Source organism: Poecilia mexicana, unplaced genomic scaffold (genome assembly GCF_051168715.1).
Source record: "Poecilia mexicana isolate PSO_F unplaced genomic scaffold, ASM5116871v1 scaffold_12, whole genome shotgun sequence".
In the NCBI taxonomy this organism is placed as follows: Eukaryota; Metazoa; Chordata; class Actinopteri; order Cyprinodontiformes; family Poeciliidae; genus Poecilia; species Poecilia mexicana.
Window position 1 is genome coordinate 3,799,911 of NW_028263381.1, and position 14,006 is coordinate 3,813,916.

Consider the following 14,006-nt stretch of genomic DNA (forward strand, 5'->3'; position numbering starts at 1 on the left):
TCAGCTCCAACCTGTAATTCAGACGAAGCCTACACACCAACACAGTCGTGTAGGAACGACACCGAAAGGTGTGGGTAGAAAACTTGGCCTAATTTCAGTATTTTTTTGGTCTAGTTTCTAGTCTAAATATCTTAGCACACTTGTTTCAGCAAGAAATACGAGCTTACTTTAAGTCAATTATTTCTTAAAATTGATGAAATAGTACTAGTTGTAGGTGAAATAATCTGTCAGTGGAACTTGTAGTTTTTCATCAATATTAAAGAATAATTGTCTTAAAACAGGCTCTTATTTCTCACTGAATATTTACTTGTAAGTCAGTTTTGTCTTACTTCCTGTGTACTAAGATATTTGCACTAGAAACTAAACCTGAAACACTTGGTAAGATTTTGTGTTTTTGCAGTGCAGTTTTTAATTTGCGAAAGGTTATTCTGGGCTTTTAGTTTTATTTGCTTCCAAATAAGGCAACCACATTAAGCTGATGTGTGATGATAACTAAAACAAACATGACTGCTTCTGCTAATTCTCAGATTTCCTTTTTTTTTTAAACCATAAAAGAACAATAGAAGAACAGGACATGTGGTAAAACAAATAAATAAAAAGAACCTCGTTTATTTTAAGTTGTTTTTCAACAGTCAAATGAGAAGAAAGTGCTCTGTTGTGTTTCACTGAATGTAAATGAACGTATAAGGAGACACAGACAGTCAATGAATTTGAGAAATTAAAAAATGTGATTTAAGTCAGAGGCTTTTTCAAAAACACTGTAATACAGGCTGCTACAGGAGATCTTTCCTGTCCACAGCCATTAAAATTTAAAGTAACTCTTAAACTTTGATAATATTGAGTTAAAAAATTAAATTTTTTGCAAAGAAAATTTTTATGTTTTTTGCAAATGCAACTTGTATTCATTGAAATTAGTTGCCAAACAACAAAATATTCCCAAATATTTGAAATATTCCACACTTATTTCTGTATTTATCCGACATTAGCCGAAACTCCTATTTCTTACAGCTAAAAAAAAAAGTTTCTCCCAAAGAGTTTGAAATTCAAATGATTTCATTTTACCATGAAATCATTTGGATGGCAAAAAAACTGGATACAGTTTCCATAAACCAAGGTAGGGATGAATTTTTTATTTAGACCGACATTAAAATTTACATAAACATATCTAAAATATTTTCATAAGACTGACTAGTGAATAACTTTAAAGCTCTAAAACGATTTGACTTTTAAATTGTCGCGCCACAACACAACAGTGCGCTGCTTCTTTGTGTTGGCCTTTCACCCAGAATCCAAAAGACAACGCTGAAAGAAAAATGTAAAAACGATCAAGAGGTGTGAATACTTTTACCACTGACGCTTTGTTTGGAACGGTTAGAATAAAAGTGTCGAGCCACAGAAAGTCGTTGTTCTGAATCCCCTCTGGTTGATTGGTTGCAGATTTTACCCTGTGATGCTCTGAAAAACACAGGATGTGTTTCTTCTTTGTGACCCTGAATGCAACCTGCATCAGACAAAAAGCACGAAACTATAGCGGCAGCAGCGACGACATCTCACCAGCTGAGTTCGTTTGTAAAGAAACAAGAAAACAACTTCTTATCTTAGCTCATTCAAATACAACTTTTACAAGGGAATAATAGAATAATTACCTTATTTATGGGGCAATTTTTTAATATTTTTGATCCAAACTTGAGGTTTTCATCTAACATCTGAACTGTGGAACATCGCTGTCAAAAACCTCATAACCCAAAGGTTTAGAAGTAAATCTTGTAAAAAGCCAGCCTCTTGTTCTATGCTTTGCTCCGTCCAGAGGGTCTGGGCTCTCAGCTGTGGAGAAATGATTGTTTCCTGAAGGCGTAGAGTCTGTTGAGGTTTTACATCAGGGGTCCCCAAACTACGGCCCGCGGGCCGGATCCGGCCCGCCTCCTCATTTGGTCCGGCCCCCTGAACAATACCAGAGAGCATTCAGTGTTTTTTTTCATATATATGTGGATTTTTCTTCAACCACCAGGGGGGCTCTTGAGCAGATATGAAACTTAGTTTCCCTCAATGGAATATATACTAGTCAGTACCAGTCACCGTTTCGCTCACGGTTTTTTTCCATTTGCATTCTGGGTAAAAATCTATCTACAAACGTGAATATGTCGTCGGCAGTAATCCAGCCCCCCCCCCCCCCCCCCCCCGTCCACAGTTTCACCCCCTCCGCCCCCCGTCAACAAAAGTTTTCTAAGGTTTCTTTCTCGAAAAACGAAGACCGGCCCCTGACCAGAAAAGGGAACAGTTATGTGGCCCTCGCAGGAAAAAGTGTGGGGACCCCTGTTTTACATAAACGTCACAATCGCCAAACTAGCCGGGTGTTAAACGTTAAGCCACGATTTGAAGGTGTGGCCAAACCGGACTGAACGGCTTCGTTCACTTCCTCAGCCGCCATTGCTAAATCTACAAATCTAAAACAGCGCAGAAGTCAACGTCATCGTTCACAACTTTTCGTTCTGTTCGCTCACTGGCCTGGTAAAAAGGATTTAATCAAATCAAATAAAAATATACCGGAGAAAATCCGAGTCAAGGGAAGAAAGCGAGAATTTCTTTTGAGTTGAATTGCACAGGAAGGCAACGGACAAGCTAGCTTTACTCCAAAGTTCATTTATAAACCAGCACACTTCCTGCTCAGAATTCGACAACAGGGTTTACAGACTGTCATGGCGGCTATCGCCGGGGGGACAAAACGGGATTGAGCGACGATTTCACAGGGCGGGTTTGTTGTGGGACTCGTGGAGCTGGTGGAGCCTGCAGCACGTGTGTGTGTGCGCCAGTTCATTTCCTCAAGGTCCGCTGTGAGAAAAACCTCCCTCCTCCGGTGCAGCCCACACGTGGGGAGATTACATCTTTTATTTATCACTCCCTGGCTCTGTTATTCCAGCAAATTCCAGGCTGGAGTCCAATAAAGCCAAGAAACCCTCCCTGTGTTTGTGGACTACTGTTGTTGCTCTTCGGAAGATGGATGGAGGCCAGATTTAGTTTCAGACCTTTTGCACACATTTCCCCGCTCTATCTGGGAATACTGGCGTTTGGAAATATATGCTGCTGTGATGTTGCTGCGGAATATTTGTGTTGATGAGATCGATTTTCATCGCTCCTCTATTTTCCTTTCCATTATCCAGACGTCCTGACCAATCACTGTGGGCTCAGGCATTAACATCTAAAGTAGATGTAGCAATCAAGGCCAGGGAGAGTCCTTGAACCTGCTGAGATAATACACTGACATTACCGGGATTGCAAATATACTCTGGACTTCCAGTATTTGCGGGGGTTTAAGGAATAGCTGAAATCTGTGAATACTTGAGATTCCCTCTAGAAACTGTTTAAACTCCCCATTTTAATAGTTCAAACACCTGAATACAAGCCAGTGTTCATGGACATGCACAGTGGCAGTTTTAGGATTAACGCAGAAGTAGGGATGAACCGATCCACTTTTTTCACTTCTGATACCAATACCTGAGGTTTAGTAACTGATACTGATTGGCCGATACGCTCGCTATCAAGAAAGGAACTCTAGAGCATTAAACTATCATGGCATTTCTTGTTCAAATGAAGTCTGTTTTTTGAAGTACTTTTAATCCAAGCTAATGTTATTGTCCCGATATGAAGAGCTTTAAGCTTGCTTGAAACTCTTACTTTGAAATAACACAGGAAGTAGAGCTTGAAATTATGATGTCACAGTGACAGTTTGCTGCCAAGCCCAAAGAGAAGCCCACTTGTTACTGATCACAGGGTTTGAAATTTATTAAACTTTTATGGATGTAACGATGCAAAAATTTGGGCTAATATCGATATCTGATATTAATATTGCTATTACAGCCGATAATCGATATTATATATATTTCACTAACATTTCGATACCTTTGGGGAAAAACTAGGATTAGATCAAAATAATTATCGGTTGTTCATATCGGCCACAGTTTAATTTAATTGGACCGACACTGATATGTTAAAAATTTACAAATATCGGCTGATACCGATGTTGGTGCCGATATATCGTGTATCCCTGTAAACTTTTACTGTGTTTGTGAAAACACAATTTTTAAAAAATACATTATTTAAATATTGAACTGGATGTGATGTTATCTATACAAAAAGGTAATATTCATTATTACTTAAAAACTGTTAAGCAATAAAGCTGCCTTTTCGACATCTATCCGTACATTTACGCATCAAAATCAGAGTAGCATGTAAGATTAGTATTATAACCAAAGTCTTAGATCATTATAGCAGCATCAGAAATTATTGTTGTTTTTCCATTTGAAATAAAAGTGTTTTATTTCATAATCTTCATGTTGATACATTCAAACTGATGTATTTTTACTCAAGGATACCCAACCACCAGAGTCAAACTTCCACAGCACACGGGTGGCTTGTTTTGGGGGTGACGAGTTAAAGTCCTAGAAATCAAACTGCATTACCATTCAAATGAAGCATGTGGAGTAATGGGATTACAGCCTGGTGTGAGAAGGTGTTCCCGAGTCTGGGGAACCCACAGGTGACACACGGAGACACAATCAAACCCCCCAAGGGCAGCAGCTGTAAAGCCACAACCGTCTCCATCGGCGCTAGATATTGGCTCCATGGCGGCGATTTCAGACTCACCAACTGGTGATAGGATTGGTGTGAATCGTTGCCTGATTGAAAGAGCAGTGAAGGGCCCTAACTTCACAAAAAACAGTTCCTCAACCCAAATGATTTCTACTAACAATGAGAATGAATCGCTGCTTTTGTTTGGTTGGAGCCAACAGGGAGCTTGAAATACACAAATAAAGACATAAATGTGGGGGTAGGGGGATAGCAAACACTCATAATTTAAAAAAAATATATTGTTGTTAATATGTTCAGAGGCTGGGGTGTTAAAATCCGAAAGAAGGTCTCCTTCAAAGAGACATGTTTAAAAAAAAAAGTACACAAACTTTATTTTGTATTTTGTCACCTAAAGAACAGCATACCATCAGCTTTTCTGTTTTCTGTTGTAAATTGTGATTAAAATAAAAAATTTACCTGCAGGAACAAATAAATAAATAAATCAGCTTCCATGTGCACATGCCTCTGATGACATCACATAAGGCCCAAATTCATTCCCTTTTGATATTTTTCCATGGAACGTAAATTGAAATTTACAAAACATCTGCCTATTTGCGGATATTTTTTTCACGGTATTTATCTAAAATATTCTTCGTAAAAAAATTTAAATGGCAGGTTGGGAAGCTAAAATACCTAGATGTAATCATACTTCTCGTGCGACTGGCTGGCGTTTCCAAAGCAGCAGAAGTGCCATTTATTTTCCTTGGCGCTGATTGGCTGTATCAGTGCCAAGGAAAATAAAAAGTGTCAGGGAAAATAAAATTAAATAAAAATAAAGTTCTTGGTCTTAGTGTGTTTAATTAACAGGAAAAATTATTATTTGAACTGCTGATTGGAGGCGATTTGGGAGAAAAGTGGATGACTTCTGATTTGGTTGGTGCATCTGTGAAATGTTTCAAAGTTAGCCAGCTCGTCTTAGCCCATCTCTCCTGATGCCATCAAACCAGACAGACAGAAAACCGAATTAAGTTTTTGTTTTATTCCCTTTTTAAAATTGCATTTTTGTGAAATCCTCACAGCTTTATGACAGAGCTGTGTTTGTATCATCATCATTAATCATTTGGTGAAAAAACAGGAAAGAAAAACACAACTTCCACGGTTTCTTTTAGGAGGAGGGGGGTGACACACAAAGAACGCTCTGATTCATGCCACTGAACGCCTGCAGTTGTCAAACAAGCACACAGGTGTCTGTTCCTGTTCCACACGCTGTCAGTGAGGTATGAACAAGCAGACATATGATAACCCCCGGGGCTTGTTCTCATATCCCCCCTCCTTTTAGGAAGGAGAGGACGTTTACTTCAGAGCTACAAACATTCCAGGCACTTCCCCGGATCTAATTTTCCAACACAAACAGAGCATATTTGACTTCTCCGCTGGTCTGTATCTCTCCGTGTCTGCTGATCAAACTCCTCCCGTGCTGACGGAGCAACAATGCATTTTTTTTTAATTATCGCCGAACACACAGAACAAGTCATTGAAATGTAACGCGTCAGTTGAGACCCACCCTGCACACTTCCCTTATTACTCAATAGTTATAATAGTCTAAAACTGATTTCGCAGGTCCGACTGAAATGTGTACGAAACTAAAACAAACCGTGAAGCACACTGGACGCTTTCGCTATGAATCGCTTAACATGTTTTGTGTCACCTACAGTAAATCAGAGATACATATTTTTTTATCATTCTGACAAAGTTTCACAGTAAGTTCTGGGAAATATAATGAAGGTTTCGAAGCTTTTTAAATTCCCACCGGACCTGAACTAAACAGGATTTAAATGCCCCAGTCATACATTCCCATTCACGCGCTCAGTCGATTTAAAGCCCCTTTGTCTCCCTTTTGTTGTCACTTTATCTAAACCTTATCACCACTGCTGTGGTCATTCTATTGTTTCCTTTTGTAAGGGGTGTTGATTTCCCAACACTTTTACGCCCGGTCTCGTCTCCCCTACTCACCGACTTGCAGTACGTTGTCAACGCAGCCGCTCTCCAGCAGAGCGATGCCGCGTCGGAACGGCAGCCGCGTCTCGTCGCCGCTCTCGCCGCCACTTCCGACCTCCTCCCCGCCGCCGGTGTTGAACGACGAGTACATGCAGATTTCCCGTTCGCTCCTCGGGAAGGACCAGTACACTATCCGTCTCTGAACGGGCTCCGGGATCCGCTCGAAGCGCTCCTCCACCCGCTGAAACGGCCACTTCTCCGCGACTCTCCTCGCCGCGATGTCCAGGAGAGACTCCGGGCTCTGGGTTCGACTCGACTCGCCATGGGTGGCAGCCGAGCCGCCGCACAGAGCCCCAGCGGCCCGCTGGCCTTGCCTACATGTTGCACCGAAGCCCGGCCGACAGCAGAGCCGCTTGGCCGGGGGCTGCTGCACGCGCTCCGCCATCATAGCTCCGCTTTCACAGCGCCGGAGGAAGTCAACGCACCATATGAAGTGGATGGTGAAAAGAAAAGGTTAGCAAGGGTTTGATTGTCGGCCGTGTATACCCAAATCATCCTTTTATGGAAACATGGGGGCAGGGCTTTCCGAGCTTGTCAAACCCCTTTGTTGACAAATTAAGCGAAGGCGGAGTCTGGTTGGTTTGTCCTGCACTACAAGGGGGAAAAAAGGTCCGAACGGACGCTTTATCTAGTTCGACACACTTTAAAATAAAGCTTTTAGAAGCTATTAACGTCAAAAAGGAGGAGTTTTCAGGCGATAGTTCAGCCGGTAGGACGAGAGAGCAGTCTTTGTCTGGCAGCCAGCTGGATGCTGAGTGCCTATAGGCGGTTATCGCCCTGTCAACACTAGAGCCTCGTGGTTTAAGGGGGAGGGGGCAGTGAACGTAGCACCGCCCCGTGACATTTACGCTCCACTGGAATGTGAAACGTTTCAAGAAAATACACATCGTTGTGGGAAATGTGGAGGCCCTTTAGTGCCAATAATTAATAAAAAAAAAAAGGATTTATATTATGACTGCAAATGAGAAGAATATAGATAAAATGTACAAACTGTAATAATAAGTTGGTCAGAAGCAAACACAATTTTTCAACTATTTAAAGATGTGGAAAAAGGAAACATGCTTTGCAGAGCGTGATGCAAACTATATTTAAATGTAAAATTTGAGGACAGAGATTGGTATACTTCATATAAACAGGCGATTAGTCCTCAATGCAGGGTTTGCTTTAACCTTGAGACCTTTTCTGCATGTTTTCCCCCTCTTCTGTCTTCCTGTTTCCTGCCTGTTCACTTTGAATACAGGCCACAACATCTTTTTCAAATTGCCTTTACTTGGATTTCGTGTGGAATTATGTTTAGATATCGAGTTTGTTATGTCAAAAACTGCATTTGAATGAAAATTGCTTCTATCTTAGACTTTTTAATTTTATATCCTCCTTTTAAATTGTGTTCTATTAGCTGTAAGCTGAAACTCTTTAGCAACATAAATAAAGGTTTGAGAACATCAGTCTGCATGCAATTAATCTTTATAATGTATTGCATTGAGTGAATTGAGTTACTGAAATAAACGAACTTTTTGTTAAAATTCTAATTTACTGAATATGTCTTTTCATATCCTATCAATATATCAAATAAAGCACTGTAGAAAAATATGCAATTTGATGTTAAAATACAATAGTAAAATTCAGATTATGGAATTTTAAAGGAACTATGTCTGTGACATTTAAAAAACTGCAGTAAGCACAAAACTATAAACCATACTGAGCTCCAACAGCTTAGCATGACAGAAGCCTGCAGTATTCAAACACAAATCCACTTAAATGAGCTTCAATTCAATTCGGCTCAGTAGTGCCAATTCACAACAAATGCCACCCCAAAAGCCCTTTGCAAAGACAAGACGCCGTTCCCCAGCCTGTCCTTCTGCAGCCATGCTCCGCTCTGAGCAAAAACGACTAAACTCCCTTTATTCAAAGAAGTATTTACCCCTTTTTATCAGCGCCAGGGGAACATTTTCAAAGACAATTCCAAGCCGTTCCAGTGAGCATAAAGACAACATTCTCCTCCAGCATAATGAGTTTATCTGTCGTCTTCTCTTCCATTTACAGTACCACCTGCTGCTGCTGCAGGACGGCATCATCACCAGCCTCATTTCGGCACACTTGCTCCATGCTGCGTAAATGATTTAGGCTCCCATGTTGGAAATCTTGACTGTTGTCTCATTTTACCCTGCAGACAGCTCAGAAGAAGCACAGTAATGACTGAGCCTATTCACACAGCGTGGTGGGAACAGTTGGAGGGCTGCGCGAAGGCAGCGCAGACACACAAACCCAGGGAAAAGCAGCCTTCGAATTCTCACTTTGTGGCATTTGCATTGATCCGTTTCATACTGCGTTACATTTAGATTTCAGTCATTCATTACAAGAATAAGGTTTTAATCTTTCTACTGGCATCGAGTAGAAATTAGATGAAACAAAAAAGACATTTCAAAGGGACATTATTATGGGTTTTTCAGACACAAATGGGTATTTTATAACATATGCAAGTAACTATGTTTCCTTCAGTTGTTACTTAAAAGAAATTTGATTTTGCAATTTAACGCCTTGAAATTGGTCCTCTGTCTCTTTAAAAACTCCTGCTCTACCAGAGACTCCTCCTTCAGGAAGTCATCACAACATCGCTCCTCTATTAACACTTTAACAACGTTTTTACCAGCGTTGCACTGATCAGTAGCTCCTATAATGAGCTCAGCTGTGCAGTCCCTCCAGGTGTCTGCTAATTGCTGCTGGCTAGTCTGAAGGAGCTGAGTGCAAAAGCTCTGTGAGGTGGCAGCATGGAAGCTGAAGCTCCAAGGAGGAGCTGAGACTCGAAGGCGGAGCTAGGTCCCACCAGGTGTTTTGCACAGCTGAATGGTTGCCACTGGAGATTAAAGGATTTTTCAAACATGCATGAAGGAGTCAAGGCAACACTCCAGGAATGTTTTTGATGAGAGAATAATATAAAATGTCAAAAAAGTTGATTCTGCATAATATTGTCCCTTTAAATTCTGTGTACCTTTGTTTTCTCCTGTTCTGTTTAATGCCAGTGTTGTACAAGTACATTGGTTTTTATGTATTTTTACTAAATCACGCTTATAAATCCCACATAACGCATCCTCTGAAATTCTACATTTCAGAGGATGCGTTAGTTTCACCTTGAATATCAAAGCTTACAAGATGGACTGCCAAGAAATTTGATACAGTACTCACCATTACAGGCATCTTTTCACAACTTGACTTGATTCCTGACATTAAAACTCAAATTATGCAGATCAGAACTAATGTTTCACCTTCACCCGTTCCCGATCCTTCCATTTATCCATCTCTTTCCCAAATATAATTGTACTTCTCTAATACTTGTACCTTTTCAGCACAGCGGTATCGTATGGCTGAAGAGTATTTAGAAATGGTTCTGTTCCCTCTTCATTTAAACACACTGTTGTCAAATACATTTTTTAAGAAATCCAGCTAACTCCAAATAAAACGGGGATCATTTCTAAATTTCCTTTTATTTTCCAAAATCTTTTAAGAAGCTGAGGCTGGCCAACTGATTTCTTTTCTGGAGCAACATGAAATCGTTGATAAAAAGCAATTTAATTTTTTTGTTTTTTTATTTTGTAAAATGTGCTAAACAGAAACAGTTTTGCCTAAAAGTGTCCAGTGACGCGACACACTTGGGAATTTATTGCTTTGGTTTTGTTAGACCTTTGACACTCAGTCATTACATCATCTAAATGAACAGACTTCATATCTTGGTGATGTTGTCCGGAGCCGTTTTTGCGGTTTAGATCTTAACTTTTAAAACAGAAACTTTAGTGTTCATGTAAACCATATAATTTCATAATCTGCTGCTCTAATAATGTGGGGTACCACAAGGCCATGCTTTAGGTCCACTTCCTTTGTTATGTATATATTTTCACCCTCTTGGGTAACTTTCATAACATCCTCCATCACTTTAATACACATTATATTTATTTTCACTAGTCTTTAAGCTGTCTAGATTTACCTGAATGCCTAAAGCAAATTTCCAAAGTGAATAGAAAAAGTAACTCCCTCAACTGAACTCTGAGAAGAGATCATTTGAGAAATATATTCAAATGAAGAAGGTTGGTGTTGAAACAGGAATTTGAGATGATTATTCATGTCTTTATCTCCTCGTGTCAAGAGTGTTGAGACACATTTTCCACATTCATCGATAAGAAAGTCCTCCACTTCCTACAGTTGGTCCAAAACTCTGCAGCGAGACTCTTGACTAGACCAAAAAGAGGATTTCACGTCAGTCCAATTATAAAGTCTTTGTGTTGGTTACCACTTTAATTTTGAATCATTTCCCTGTAATTTCAGGGCCATACTAGGTCAAACTTTTTCCTGTATTACTGACTTGAAGAGTTTTGATTCATTTAAAAACCTGCGTAAGATATTCTCATCTAAGTGTGTGTTTCATTAAGATTTTTTTGACATGTTACTGTTTTTAATCATTCGTTTAATTTGATTCTCTCTTGTTTTAATTTTAAAGTCTTTTAATTATTCCGTTCTATCTTTGCAATTTTTACCTGTAAAAATCACTACACACTACCTACGTACCATCTATAAAATTCAGCATGTTCTGTTCCTGTCTCTGTTTTCCGTGTCTCGCTCCTGTCTGCTTTCACAAATGTCACCTTGGTTTTGTAATCCTTCATTAAACAGAGCAATTAGTCTGTCTTTCCATCAGGATCACCTTTATTTCCCTGTCAAGGAGTTTCCAATGTTGTTTTTTATTTTTGTAAAGCTTGTACTTGCCTGGGTCTTGAATTGATTTGTTGGCATGCACATTACTGTCTTCAACAAAAAACATCTCTTTGTATTCTTACCTGAAACTAACATAAATAGAACAAACACAAATCTAAGGAAATGAGTCCAAGACTAAAGGATGAAACTGAACCTATAGTCATGCCCAATCTGCTTTCCTTTTCATCGGCCAAATGCTCTTTTCTGGCAGCCATTCATAGTCCGACCACAACATGGAGTAAGAATTTTCCTCCCTAAGCTTTTGCTGATTGGGAAAGGTGGACATGTACAGTAGCTACATCAACTCTAGAGTCTTCAGTCTTTTTGCTTCCTCTTCTCTTAGTAAAAACCGACCCACTGATCCCAGGAACAATCCTGAAGCCAGAAGTTTAGCTTCAACTGGTTCAAGTTGCAGTTGCATGGACAGAGCAAGTTCAGGATCTTCGCAGGAACAAAATAGTGAGTGTGTGATTATGGAAACAACAAAAAAGGAAGAAATGTAGCAAATTCACTTAACTTCTGTGCAACTTCTGCTATCTTACCAACATTTGTACCTCTAATCAATCTTTTTGCAACAGAACCAGAAATACTGAGGACAAATACGGAGGACAAGGCATCCACATGTGAACTTCTCTAAATGTACTTACACACCTGACTTCAACACAACTGCTTGCTAATGACGTCCCGGTACGCTGGTATGAGGGACGCTTTGGGCGTCCCATTACCACGTATGGACTCTCTGCTGAGTTACAATGGCTGGCGAGGGTGATAATGGCAGTCTGGCTCTCTCCTGGGAATAATCACACACACTTGAACACACACACAACACAAACCTTGGTATCTGCTCGTGTTGGGCTAATTTACATGCTCATCAGTATGCATGAAATCTCTTGCTGAACGTTAATACCCGAACTGCTGCATAATACACTATAATGAGCATAAGAGTGAGGATGACAATTAAAACTCGCATTAATCACTAAAAGGGCGGGGATGGGAGAGGGAAGGGAATGGACGGAGCAAAGGGAGGATGGAGAGGACTCTGGAATAAAGAAGATTCCCAGAGAGGGAGGAAAGTGAGGTGAAAAATGAAGGAAGTGCCTGATCAACGCATGGAAAGAGCATCAGCAAGAAGGAGAGAGTGGTGAGAGAAGGGAAAGAAGAGTTCCTTTAACCTTCCACCAGGTTCCTCTTTCCTTCTTTTCTCTCTTTGTTCTCCTTCCTCTTTAAAGAAAGAGGATTATGATTTCTGATTATGAAACCACCCCGTCGCTCCACTCCCTTTCTTCCCCTCATTGACGTAAAATGATTTGCAGGTGATGAATATTCAGCCAAAAGCAACAAATATGATCTCAGCTGGGTTTCCCTTACACCTCTGAAGACCCCTCCCTGCAAAGCTCAGGTGTAAATTTATTCCTCAGCCTTTTCCACTGTGCTGCGTTGGGTTGATGGTGTTTGCCTTACACATGTAAGCAAGATCTTTTAGTCTGTCGCTGCTTTGTCACACCTCTGGCTCTCATGTGGCATTAACGCTGTAATATGCTGAGTTTTTGTGCCTCAGTATTGTTCTCTGTGGTGACTATTTTGTTACCCTAACCCCTAACTCTAACCTTAACCCAGCCAGGACAAAGATCATTGGTCATTTTACATTTGAGGAAAAAAAGATTGTGATTTGCTAAACTGCGTTTAGCAAATCACAAGCACATAAAGATGGAATAGAAGCAGTGGAGTTGCGTATGTAAGTGGTGCTAATAAAAAACTTGCCAAATCCTTTCTACCAATGCCATAGACGCCTTGTTCGGTATTGATTCTTGGTTTAGATGGTTGAAGTTTGAAGAAAAAAAAAAGACATTAACAATCAAACTCTTTTTTTTAAATCAAGCAACTGTAAAGGTTTAAATATGTTCTGGATTCAAAACAGAAATCACAGAAGTTGTGGTTTCTCAGTTTTGTTTTCCCTCTTTCTGCAGGTTTAGAGAGACTACAAGGACGTTCTCTTTATCCTTTGCTCATTTCAAACCTTTTCTCATCTCTGTATCCATTTTATTTGAAATAATCCCAAAGAGACTTAATGTTTCTTTTACATATTTTTCTTGCTAAGTGTCGACTACGCTGCACACAGATGCGTTGCCATAGCAACCGACTGACAACAGCTCCACTAGTGAATCGGGATTTAGCAACAAAATTAAAAACGCAAACATTTCCCACACAAACAATGCAACATTCAGTCCGTTACAGTTTTATTTTTCCAGCGTTTTGCAATTATTAATAAGTGATGGTCAGAATACTAGCTGTGGTTGATTAGCTAATTTAAACACCTGCTCTACTTATGATCCGTCAGAAAAGTTAGCGTGTGGATCACCCTTCTTCCTTTTTCTTTTTTTTTTCTTAAAGTGAACCGAGACACACCGAACTCTGCAGCACATCTACATGTTAAGATTGTCAGAGTCAAGCTAGCATAACTGACCTACTTCCCTCTCCCTCGTTATGCTTTCTAGCAATTCATTTAAAATAAATAAATAAATAAATAAAACTGTTTCCTTACCTAGTTTTGTAGTTGTTGTACTGTTGACAATTAGTAGCAAACCACTGCATACTTTTCTCTTTTATATATCACGTGTAAATTTTAAATTTATATTGAC

At 39.8% G+C, this 14,006-nt stretch overlaps 1 protein-coding gene across 1 annotated transcript in view; it reads right to left on the reverse strand.

Annotated features, from left to right (window-relative positions):
• Window positions 1-7,830, reverse strand: part of zswim6 (zinc finger, SWIM-type containing 6) — a 51,135-nt gene extending 43,305 nt beyond the window's left edge. The window contains exon 1 of the mRNA XM_015002146.2: window positions 6,580-7,830. Coding sequence (XP_014857632.2) covers window positions 6,580-7,012 — 433 coding nt within the window. The 5' untranslated portion in view covers window positions 7,013-7,830. The remainder of the gene's footprint in view (window positions 1-6,579) is intronic.
• Window positions 7,831-14,006: the final 6,176 nt, after the last annotated feature.